This window comes from Chiloscyllium plagiosum, unplaced genomic scaffold (genome assembly GCF_037043375.1).
Source record: "Chiloscyllium plagiosum isolate Xiang-an unplaced genomic scaffold, Cpla_swu_hap1 HiC_scaffold_2, whole genome shotgun sequence".
Taxonomy (NCBI): Eukaryota; Metazoa; Chordata; class Chondrichthyes; order Orectolobiformes; family Hemiscylliidae; genus Chiloscyllium; species Chiloscyllium plagiosum.
Window position 1 is genome coordinate 128,351,056 of NW_028270140.1, and position 12,141 is coordinate 128,363,196.

General features: G+C 42.7%; 1 protein-coding gene across 1 annotated transcript in view; it reads left to right on the forward strand.

Moving 5' to 3' along the window:
• LOC122565351 (ufm1-specific protease 2-like) overlaps positions 1-12,141 on the forward strand; it is a 63,656-nt gene that overhangs the window by 14,713 nt on the left and 36,802 nt on the right. Inside the window, exon 3 of the mRNA XM_043721235.2 lies at positions 343-497. Within this exon, the coding sequence (XP_043577170.1) occupies positions 421-497 (77 nt within the window). The 5' untranslated portion in view covers positions 343-420. The remainder of the gene's footprint in view (positions 1-342; positions 498-12,141) is intronic.

Sequence of the window (12,141 nt, forward strand, 5' to 3'; positions counted from 1 at the left end):
AACAGATGAACAAGAATATTGATTTCTCAATGCACAAGGGTAGGACTCTAATGGTACATTTTCCCTTGTCTAATATGTAAAGCTATTGGCCTTTATTTCTGGCCAGAAGTATACTCTTTACCAAATTGGTGGAGGAGATCATTCTGGAGGTGGACATGCATACCAGCAACATTCTAAGTACCAAATGCTAATGTAAGTTAAAGTCACATGCTTCAATTTGTGATCATCCCAGTGCTTCAGTCAGTACCTGTAGACCTTGTGCTCAATGATTGTAGAATTTCCCTGACTTGACAACCTTACACACAATTGCAATGCTTCTAACATACTGTTTTTAACTTTCAGAAAGTAATAAACCTGAAGGTTCACTTCGAGTTGGCAACTCTTGATCGTGTTGAAAATGTCATTATCCAGCACAATAAGATGTCACGTATCCACTTCAAGCTGACTCTCCCTATCGATGTGGTATTGTTTGCGGATCCAGCGGACCCTTGGGGAAAGTATGGATTGTCTTAAGTATTGAACGATTTCTGAATTAATTTATTATATTAACAATGTGACCCATGATCAACAATACTTTGTTGGTAAAACAATTCCTAATGTTAGGTTCTATGATATCTTAAGTTAACTAATTGCTGACCAAACTTTATTAATTTTAGGTTGAGACATTTACGCTGATGAATTGTCTCCTCCAAGCACTTAAGATCTACATTTATTTAACCTCCTTAGCATTGACAGATCTACTTTTATAGATAAGTTTTCATCTGCTCTTATTGATATCAACTAATTCCTTTTAAAACAATGTTTATCCAGTTTTTCAATGTAAGACCCCCCAGCAAATATGAGCATCCATCCAGAGAGTTCCTCCCTTAACCATCATAGAGATAAACATATGAATTATGAGCAGGAGTAGCCGATCTAATCCCTCTGATTGTGGCGTCATCTCCAATTCACTGGTTACCTCTATTCCCTTGACTCCCTTATTCTATCTACCTCTATGTTAAAAAAATTCAATAATCCTGCTTCCACCTCCCTCTTTCTGTGGAAGGGAACTCCATAGACTTATGATTCTCAGAAATGAAACAAATTCTCTTCAGCTCCATCTTAAATGTATCATAGACCCTTATTTTTAAACTATGCTTCCAGTTTGAATCTTTCATAAGAAAGAAAATATCCCTTCAGTATCCACTCTGTCAAGTCTCCTGGAGTTCTTAAATGTTTCAATAAAATAACCTCTCATTCTTGTAAATTTTACTGGTACAAAAGTAAAAGTGTCTTGACCATGGCTTAAAAATGAAAATAAAGATAGTATTAGATGCAAAGAGGAGACATATAAAATTGCCACATAAAGCAGTATGCTTGAGGATTGGGAGTATTTTAGAATTCAGCAAAAGAGAAAGCTTAATCATGAGGGGGAAAATAAAGTATGAGAGTAAAATTGCAGTGAACATAAAAATTTTTGAAGATTATTTAAAAGGTCATATAAAAAATTTAAGAGAAAAAGATCAGCAAAGTCAAATGGGGGCCCTTTGTAGTCAGAAGCCAGAAAATGATAATGAGGAACAAAGGATTGGCAGAACACATACTTTGGTTCTGACTTCATAAAGGAGAGCACAAATAACCTCCCAAAAATGTTTTACAACTAAGGGTCTAGTGAGAATATGGATTTGAAGAAATCAGTATTAGTAAGAAAATGGGAATATTAATGGGATGAAATAAAAACTGAAAGAACTGCGAATGCTATAAATCAGAAACAAAAACTGAAATTGCTGGAAAAGATCAGCAGGTTTGGCAGCATTTCTGGAGAGAAATCAGGGTTAATGTTTCAGGTCCCGTGACCCTTCCTCAGAACTGATGGCAGCTAGAAAAATGTTGGCTTACATGCAGAAAATAGGGTGGGGAAAATGTAAGAAGTAAATGATAGCTGGGTATAGAGCCCAAAGAACTGTGGGAAAAATAAGGAGTGGATAACAATCAGGCTAGGAAAATTAATAGCTACTAATGGGACTATTAATGGCTAATAATGAGTTGTGTGTAATAGAAGACAATTTGAAGCAGGGCAGCAATAGCCGTTCGGTTCGTAGCCACTGCCATTAAAACAGCGGTGCTCAGACTCGACACAGCGCACCAGTTGGAGCATGCTCAGGTATGTGGTGGAATCCCATCTGCGCTTACCCCTGTCCGGACGGAATTTCACATTGGCCCCAAAGTCCTGTACTTCCCCTGGGAATCACTGCCCCACAACCTGAGCTGCCTCCGGAATTTTAGTTTTGTTCCCTTCAGGGATGTATCATGGCAGGCCCTGTATGGACTGCTGCTGCACACCATCCACCTCTTCTCCTTCATCCACCACCCGGACATGCCTTGGTGTGCCCATTTGCCTCTGGGTGGTGGGGACCCCCAGCGGAGGGCTCTCTATGCGGGAGTCCTCCCCTTTCTCTCAGGGATCTGGGGTGGAGGGTTCAGCACACAGTGGTTCCCTGCAACCGCAGATTGTGGTGGTTCACGGACTCCCAGCCCAACTGCTTGTCCTGTGGTGCTGTGGAGTCCATGGACCATGTATATATTGGGTGTGGGTGCTTGCACACCCTTTTTGATTTCCTTAAAAACCTTCTTCTCTAGGGTGTAGGTTTGCTCGCTGAGCTGTAGGTTTGATATCCAGACGTTTCATTACCTGGCTAGGTAGCATCATCAGTGGCGACCTCCAAGTGAAATGAAGCTGTTGTCTCCTGCTTTCTATTTATATCTTTCTCCTGGATGGGGTTCCTGGGGTTTGTGGTGATGTCATTTCCTGTTCGTTTTCTGAGGGGTTGATAGATGGCATCTAGGTCTATGTGTTTGTTTATGGCATTGTGGTTGGAGTGCCAGGCCTCTAGGAATTCTCTGGCATGACTTTGCTTAGCCTGTCCCAGGATAAATGTGTTGTCCCAGTCGAAACAGTGTTTTTTTTCATCTGTGTGTAGGGCTACGAGGGAGAGAGGGTTGTGTCTTTTTGTGGCTAGCTGGTGTTCGTGTATCCTGGTGGCTAACTTTCTTCCTGTTTGTCCTTCTTCTCTGTTTTTGGTTGCACTTCTGTCCCACACTCCAGATCTTTGAGCATCCCGTGCGGAGGAGGGAGGGTAGATCAGAGGACCTCCTCGTGGGTCTGCTCCTGGGCCTAGCCAAACTGGCCATAAACAGGTCCAGGCAGTGGGCCATGGAGGGGGTCGTTATGGCTAACTGCCTGCCCCTCTTCCACGGGTATGTCAGAGCCCGGGTGTCCCTGAAGAAGGAGCATGCGGTGTCCCTTAAGGGAAAGGTGGGCACTGCAGAGTGTGGAGAGCATTATTTCCCCCTCCAATTCTATTTTGATTTAATCCCTGCCCTCCCCTTCACTGTTTGATCACGCAGCATTGCCCTTTGATGAGAAGGGCACTGCTCGTCACTGGCCACTTAGGTGTTTCCTTTTTTCCTAGAGAGAAAAAAAGACAATTTGATAACAAGGTGTGGTGGTTGAGGTAAGGACATGGGAAAGTTCAAGCCCTAAATTTGTTGAATTTGATATTAAGTTCAGAAGGCTGCAGGGTTCCCATGCAGAAAATGAGGTGCAGTTCTTCCAGTTTGTGCTGAGCTTTGCTGGAGCACTGCAGCAAACCTGAGACAGAGATGCTGGCTAGAGAATACAGGTGTGTTAAAATAGCAGGCAATTTTTTTGTGAGGTCTTTTTTGTGGGCAGAGTATAGGTGTTCTGAGCAGCAGTCTACGCTTCCTTCCCCCAGTGTAGACCACATTATGAGCAGCGACTGCAGAAAACTAGATTGAGTGAAGTGCAGGTAAAGTGCAGCTTCACCTGGAAGGCATGTTTGGGCCCTGAGATACTGAAGAAGGAGTAAGTAAATTGACAGGTATTACACCTTCTGCGGTTGTGGGGGCGGTGCCATGGGGCTGTTGGGAGGAATTATTGGGAGTGAAGAAAGAGTCTCCTGGAAGGAAGGGTCCCTGTAGAAGGCTGACAAGGGAGAGAAGGGGAATATATGTCTGGCAGTGGAACCTTGCTGGACATGGCAGAAATGGTAGCTGATGATCCTCTGGATGTGGATGCTGGTGGGATGGTAGCTAATAACAAGGGTGAGGAGATAGGGGGTGAGGGCTGAAGTGTGGGAGATTATAGAATCCCTATAGTGTGGAAGTAGGGCATTCGGCCCATCGAGTCCACACTGACCTTCAGAGCATCCCTCCCAGTTCCACCACCCCCCCCCCCCCCCAACCCCTATCCCTGTAATGCTAAATTTACCATGGCTACCCAACCAGCCTGTATATCCCTGAACACTATGGGCAACTTAGCATGGGCAATTCACCTAACCTGCACACCTTTGGACTATAGGAGGAAACCGGAGCACTCAGAGGAAACTCACCCCAACACGGGGCGAATGTGCAAACCCCACACAGACAGTCGTTCGGGTTTGGAATCCTGGCTCTGTGCAGCAGTAGTGCTAACCACTGAGCTACAGTGCTGCTCAAGCTGGTGCTGGAGATTCCTCGGTTGAGGAAACAGGAGGACATTCTGGAGGCTCAATTGCTGAAGTTCATATCATCAGAACAGATGCAACGGCAACAAAGGAACAGGGAGAATGGAATAGAGTCTTTACAGAAAGCATTGGGTGAGGATGTATAGTCAAGGTAACTGTGGGAGTCATTTGTGACCAGTCTATCCCCAGAAATGGAAGCATACATGTCGTGGTAGGGAAGGGAGGAGTAGGAGATGAACCAGGTGAAAGTGAGGACGGGGTGGAAATTGGAAGCAAAATCGATAAACCCTTTCAATTCCAGACAAGAGAGTGAAGCAACACCGATGATATCATCAATATACTGTAGGAAGAGTTGTGGATGTGGGATGGAATAGGACTGGAACAAGGAATATTCCACACACCCCACAAAGAGATAGGCATAACTGGGATCCATGCAGGTCCGCTTGGCAACCCCTCTGACCTGAAGAAAATGAGGGGAGTTAAAAGGGAGGTTGTTCAGGATGAGGACAAGTTTAGCCAGGCAGATGAGGCTGGTGGTGAATGGGGACACTTCAAACCTTTGTTCCAGGAAGAAATGGAGAATCCTGAGAACATCCAAAGGAATTGCAAGTCCATGGTAAAGAGGAGGTGGCTGGAGTTCACAAACTGGAAATTCTGAAACTGGTGTAGAACATCAGAGGAATGTCAGGTATAAGTGGGCAGGGACTGGACTGGGGAGAAAAGACCGAATTAAGATAGGAAGAGATGAGGTCTGTGGGGCAAAAGTAGGCAGAAGCAATGAGTCTACCCAGGTAGTCCTGTTTGTGGATCTTGGGAAGGAGGTAGAAGTGAGCTGTGTCGGTTTGGGAGACGATTTGAAAGGTGGAGTGGTCTTTTGTGGCCAAATGACGGACTCCTGCTCCTAGTTTCCATGTTTCTGTACAGGCTCAACCTATCCAAATGTCCCTCATAAGATAACCCAACTGTAATAACACAATTTCTTTATATGTATATGATTGATTTAAGTCTTTGCGTGCAGGGTGAAATGTCGATGTTTATGCACGACACAAAATTGTAATCGGTAAGCAAGAAGGTGCGGAACTTCAAAAGGGCATTGAAAATTGATGGAGCAGATGGAAAGGTAGCAGATGAAGTCCAGTGTGAGGTGATACACTTTGGTGCAAAGAACATGAAGCGACAGTACAAAATAAAGATTACTATTTTGAAAGATGTACAGAAGCAGAGAAATTTGGATGTATGTATACATATATACAACATTAAAGGTGGCAGAATAAGTTGGAAGAGCTGTTGGTAAAGTATACACTATTCTAGGCTTGATTAATAAAGGCAGAAAGGCTATGATGATCTTATAAAGGACAATGGTTAGACCTCAGCTGGAGGTATACAGTTCCAGGTGCTATACTAAGGGAAGGTTGTGACGGCATTGGAGAAACTAACTTTATAAGGTTGGTTCAAGACATGAGATTCGTGAGTTCTGAGTAAAGATTGGAAAATGTGAAGCTGTTTCTTTGAAGTGGTGGAAGCTTAGAGGGAGCTCGAGAAACGGAGCCAGTGTTTCAAGTGCAGTGACCCATATTTAAAACTGGAATCGAAACATAATAACTTTCCTCTCCACAGATGCTGCCAGACCCCTGCTGGATATCTCCAACAATTTCTGTTTTTATTTCAGATTTCCACCATTCACAGCTCTCTGCATTATTATGTAGAACTCTTTACTTTCTTTAATATTCTGTCCAATCTCCAAACCTGTGACTAACCTTCAAAGAATTGAAAAGAGTAAGGAAAGAAATTACAAGAGAAAGTGAGCTGGACATGTTAAAAAATTTACTGAGTTTTATCGGCAGTTAAGAAGAAAAGCAATGACTGAAGTGAGCATTGGTCCTCTACAGAGTAAGTGTGGGAAATTAATAATGGAAAAATAAGTAAATGACAGATGATTTGAATATATATTTTGCAGAAAATGCAAATAAACTCCCAGAAAATTAGGAAACATAGGAACATAGGAAGAGATATCATCCTGCCAAGAAAGGAAGGGAAGAACTCAAAACAATTACAGTACTGAAGAGGTTATTAGATCAGTTTAGGATATCTGGTCAGTGTGGGTGAATTGGACCAAATGGTTTGTTTCCGTTCTATATAACTTTATGACTCTATGAGGTAGGAAAGTGGAGGTGATGACACAATCAAATCCATCATGATCTTAACTAGTGGCAGGGCATACTGAAGGGCTGCATGACCTATTCTGCTCCTAATTCTTATGTTTGTATGTATCCCTTCATCAATCTGGTAAACCTTTGCTGGACTAAAGTGTCTTATGATCCTACCCCACTAGCTACCTAACAAAGGAGTAGCGTTCTAAAAGCCAGTAATTCCAAATAAACCTGTTGGACTATAATCTGGTGTTGTGTGACTTTTAACTTTGTCCACCCCAATCCAATACCGGCATGTCTTCAACAGGAGATAAATGCGAGGTGCTGCATTTTGAGAAAGCAAATCTCAGCAGGACTTATACACTTAATTGTAAGGTCCTAGGGAGTGTTGCTGAACAAAGAGACCTTGGAGTGCGGGTTCATAGCTCCTTGAAAGTGGAGTCGCAGCTAGACAGGATAGTGAAGAAGGGGTTTGGTATGCTTTCCTTTATTGGTCAGAGTATTGAGTACAGGAGTTGGGAAGTCATGTTGTGGCTATACAGGACATTGGTTATGCCAATTTGGAATATTGCGTGCAATTCTGGTCTTCCTATCGGAAGGATGTTGTGAAACTTGAAAGGGTTCAGGAAAGATTTACAAGGATGTTGCCAGGGTTGGAGGATTTGAGCTATAGAGAGAGGTTGAATAGACTGGGGCTGTTTTCCCTGGAGCTGAGGGGTAACCTTATAGAGATTTACAAAATCATGAGGGGCATGGATAGAATAAATAAACTGGGATGGGGGAGTCCAGAACTAGAGGGCATAGGTTTAGGTGAGAGGGGAAAGATATAAAAGAGACCTAAGGGATAATGTTTTCACGCAGAGGGTGGTACGTGTATGGACTGAGCTGCCAGAGGATGTGGTGGACATTTATAAGGTATCTGAATAGGTATATGAATAGGAAGGGTTTGGAAGGATATGGGCTGGGTGCTGGCAGGTAGGTCTAGATTGGGTTATGATATCTGGTCGGCATGGACGAGTTGGACCAAAGGGTCTGTTTCCGTGCTGTACATCTCTATGACTCGATGACTGAAGTTAAAACAACTGGGCTTATCCTTACAGATTTTATAGAGTCATACAAAAGTACAGCATGGAAGCAGACTCTTTAGTCCAAATTGGCAACAATGCTGACCAGCTATCCTAACCTAATCTAACCCCATTCACCAGTATTTGGCCCATATCCCTCTAAATCTTTCTTATTTATACACCCATCCAGATGCCTTTTAAATGTTGTACCAACATCTAGCACTTCCTCTGGCAGCTCATTCCATACATGTACCACCCTCTACATGAAAAAGCTACCTCTTTTATCCCTATTAGATCTTTCCCCTCCCACCTTAAACCAATGTTCTCTAGTTTTAGACTCCCTTACCCTGGGAAAAAGACTTTGACTATTCTCCCTAACCATGCCCCTCATGATTTTATAAACCTCAATAAGGTCACCCCTCAGCTTCCGATAGTCCAGGGAAAATAGCCCCAGCCTATATACCACTCCCTATACCTCAAATCTTGCAACCCAGGCAAGACCCTTGTAAATCTTTTCTGAAATCTTGCAAGTTTTGCAACAGCCTTCCTAATCAGGGAGACCAGAGTTGCACACGGTATTCCAAAAGTGGCCTAACCAATGTCCTGAACAGCCACAACATGGCTTCCCAACTCATATACACAATGCACTGATCAATCAAGGCAATGGCTGAATCGAGAAAGATTGAGACAATGCTCCTGCAATTTCCACTCTCATTTTCTTCAATATTTTTGCATGCACCGTATCCCATTGAGATATCTTGTTAACTTTAGTTATCTTGTCGACTTGTTTGGAAGTTGTTAGTTGGGGTGCCATTCAAGCAGACTGCTTTGTCCTGTATAACTTTGAGCCGCTTGAGTGTTGTTGCAGCTGCATTCGTCTAGGCAAGTGCAGAGTATTCCATCACATTCCTGCCTTGTGTCTTATAAATGATGGATAAGGTCTTGAGGACTTAGTAGGTGAGTTATCCACTTCAGAATTCCCTGCATTTCTCCTGCTGTTGTAACCATGGCAGTTATGTGACTGGTCCACTTCAGTTTCTGGTCAATTGTAAGCCCAGGATGCTGATATTGGGGAATTCAGATATGGTAATACCATTGAGTGTCAAGGAGCCGTGGTTAGAATCCCTTTTGTTGGAGATTATCGTTGCTAGCAGATGTTTGACCAGATGTTATTTGCCACTCATCAGCTGAAGCCAGAATTTATCCAAGCCTTTCTGCATTTAAACATAAACATGTTTCAGTCCTATATCTGAGGAATCGCAAATGATGTTGAACATTGTTCATTTATGCAAACTCCTTACAGCTATCAGGGCCTGATGGAAACCAAACTGAACATCAATGAATTGGGTATTGTTGAATAAGTGATATTTGATAACATTGTCAATGCCACAAATTAGGAGAAGAAATTAGAATTATTAGATTAGATTACTTACAGTGTGGAAACAGGCCCTTCGGCCCAACAAGTCCACACCGCCCCGCCGAAGCGCAACCCACCCATACCCCTACATCTACCCCTTACCTAACACTACGGGCAATTTTAGCATGACCAATTCACCTGACCTGCACATCTTTGGACTGTGGGAGGAAACCGGAGCACCCGGAGGAAACCCACGCAGACACGGGGAGAACGTGCAAACTCCACACAGTCAGTCGCCTGAGGCGGGAATTGAACCCGGGTGTCTGGCTTATGTTTTATTGTCACGTGTACTCAAGTACAGGGATACAAGAGTACAGTGAAAAGTGTACAAAGTGGCCATTCTGTGGCACCATCTTAGGTATAAAAGGAGAAAAAAAGAAATAAAGTTAAAAATTCAAAATTACAATCCTTCTTAAGTGCTTGCCCATAGGCCTGGATCCAAGTGGTTCCACCCTGACACTGAGACCATCACCAGCAGAAAGCAACACAAGGAGGAAGTCATTCAAATCCATAAGCCTGCTCTGTCATTCAATAAGATTTTAGCTGATCTGATTTTAACTGCAAATCTGCATTTCCATCTACTCCACAATAACCTGTCATACCCTTGCTTAACAAGAATCTAGTTACCTGTGATTTAAAAATATTCAAAGATTCTGCTTTACCATCTTTTCGGGAAGAAAATTTCAAAAACCCATGAACCTCTGACAGAAACAAAATTACTTTAACTCTGCTTTCAATGGGCAACTCCTTATTTTTAAAAAGTGACCTTTAGTTCTAGATACTCCCAGAATAGGAACTGTCCTCTCTACATCTACCATCTAGATCAAGTCATCTGTTACTTTTCTAAACTATAGCAGATACCAGTCCAGCCTGTCCAGTCTTTCCTCATAAGATAATGTGCCTATTCCTGCAAATCTAGCAAATGTTTTCTCAACTGTCTGCAACATTTTCTTCACTTTTCCTAGATAATGAGACCAATACTTTACATAGTATCACTGCACCACCATCTCCTCCCATATCTCTTGAGATATAATGTAATGTTGAATAGATGCCTCTTGCCCCAGAACTCATTCCAACTGCCCAAGAATAAGATGTCATCCCTCCTGCATCATACCTTTAGTGTTTTGGACCAGATCAGACCAAAACATTTCAATAAAGTAGCCCAGACCCTAACTTTGCTAAAGCAGGTGTGTAGCGGATATTCCAGAAGTGATGTAGCTAGCCCAACCGCTTAGTTTTAAACAAAATAGAATTTATTCACAAGATTACCAAATGAAACACAAACAAAAGAGAGCACAATACAAAATAACTTAATCTATCTGAAAACCCAACAGACTATCCCAACCTAATGACGCTGTTCCAAATTCCTGCAACAATTCCCATAAACACCCCTTGGCAAAAAAAGGTAAAATCAAACACAGGGTCTGACAGGAGAGAGTCCCCAGAGGGACTCAGTGTGGAACATTTTCTTCCATGTAGCTGCTTTTGTGGACCAGCAGTCTCAAACTGAGCTGATTGTTTTCAGTGAACAGCCAGACTGCTAAAGACCAAACCAAACCAAAGAAAAGCTGAGCGGGGACAACGGACCACTCCCCTTTCATTGTACAAGACTTTATTTTAGACTTGAAAGCCCTTTGGCTTAGACAGTATCTGTTAACTATAATCAAGTTGGCCCTAAAACTCTTCAAAGCCAGATCTTTCAGAATTGCTGCTTTTACAACCTCTCTGAAAAAAAAGTCAAGGACAGCATAACCTTGTTAAAGGAGTAGCATTGTCACATTCAGTCATGCATTTATGCCAACTAGCTCACCAGCACAAATCACTGGGCAAATGTTCAGAGTTAACAATCTCTTGAAATTAAAAAAAAAGGCATCTCTTATCAGACTCTCTCTTACAGGCATCTGCAGCTGTGGTTTTTACAGAACTCCCTGTATATTAATTTGCAAGATTCTTTATTCAAAATAAACCCTGTTACCTTGGATTTATCTCCTTCTTAAAGCTTACTTGTGCTTACTTGTGATCTCACTCTAATTTGAACCAGGCAAGCTAATTCTGTTATTGCAGCTAAAATTCTCCACCATATTTATGTCAACAGGCAAACATATTGTACTCTTTATTCCTGACCTTTATTTGTTAGAGTTTAGAAGAACAAGGGTGATCTTATTGAAGCACACAAGATTCTGAAGGGGCTTGACAGGGTCATTGTTAGGAAGATATTTCCACTCGTGGGGGAACCTTGAACTAAGGGACATTGTTACAGAAGAAGGGGGCACTCATTTAAAAATGAGATTGAAGGAATTTCTTCTCTCAAAGGATAGTGAATATCTGGAATTATCTACTCTGGAGAATTGTGTATGGAGGATCGTTGATTATATTTGAAGACAATGTTGATAGAGTTTTGAAATATTGACAACCAGATGTCTATACTGAGGGGATTTGAGGCCTGGAGCAGATCAACCATGATCTTGTTGAATGGTGGAGCATCTTTGAGGGGCCAATTGGCCTACTCCTGCTCCTATTTCCTGTGTTGTTAGGCCATCCCTGGCCCACTGGTGCTATTGGTGGAGACTGCTCCAAAAATGTCAGTCCCAGCAGACTCTAAAGCTGTGTACCAATGTAAGAGTAGCACACCCCCCCCCCCCCCACCCCCAAATAATCACATTTGTCATTTCCTGCTGTTCTGGAGGACTACCCATTTATCATCCTGACCTCTCACGGTTTATGGACTGACCACTCATAGAACGCATGATCGAAGAAACTCACTGGCACTAATATCCTTCAGGGAAGGAAATCTGCCATCCTCACCAGGTCTAGCTTATATATGACTCTAGACCCACTGCAATGTGGTTGACTCTCAACTGCCTGCTGAAATGTCCTACCAAGCCTCTCAGTTTAAGGGTAGCGAAGGATGGGCAATAGGTACTGGCCAGCCAGCGAAGCCCAAGTCCCATGAGCAAATATAAAATAAACTCTTATCTTGTTTGATGCTCTGCACTAACAAGCGC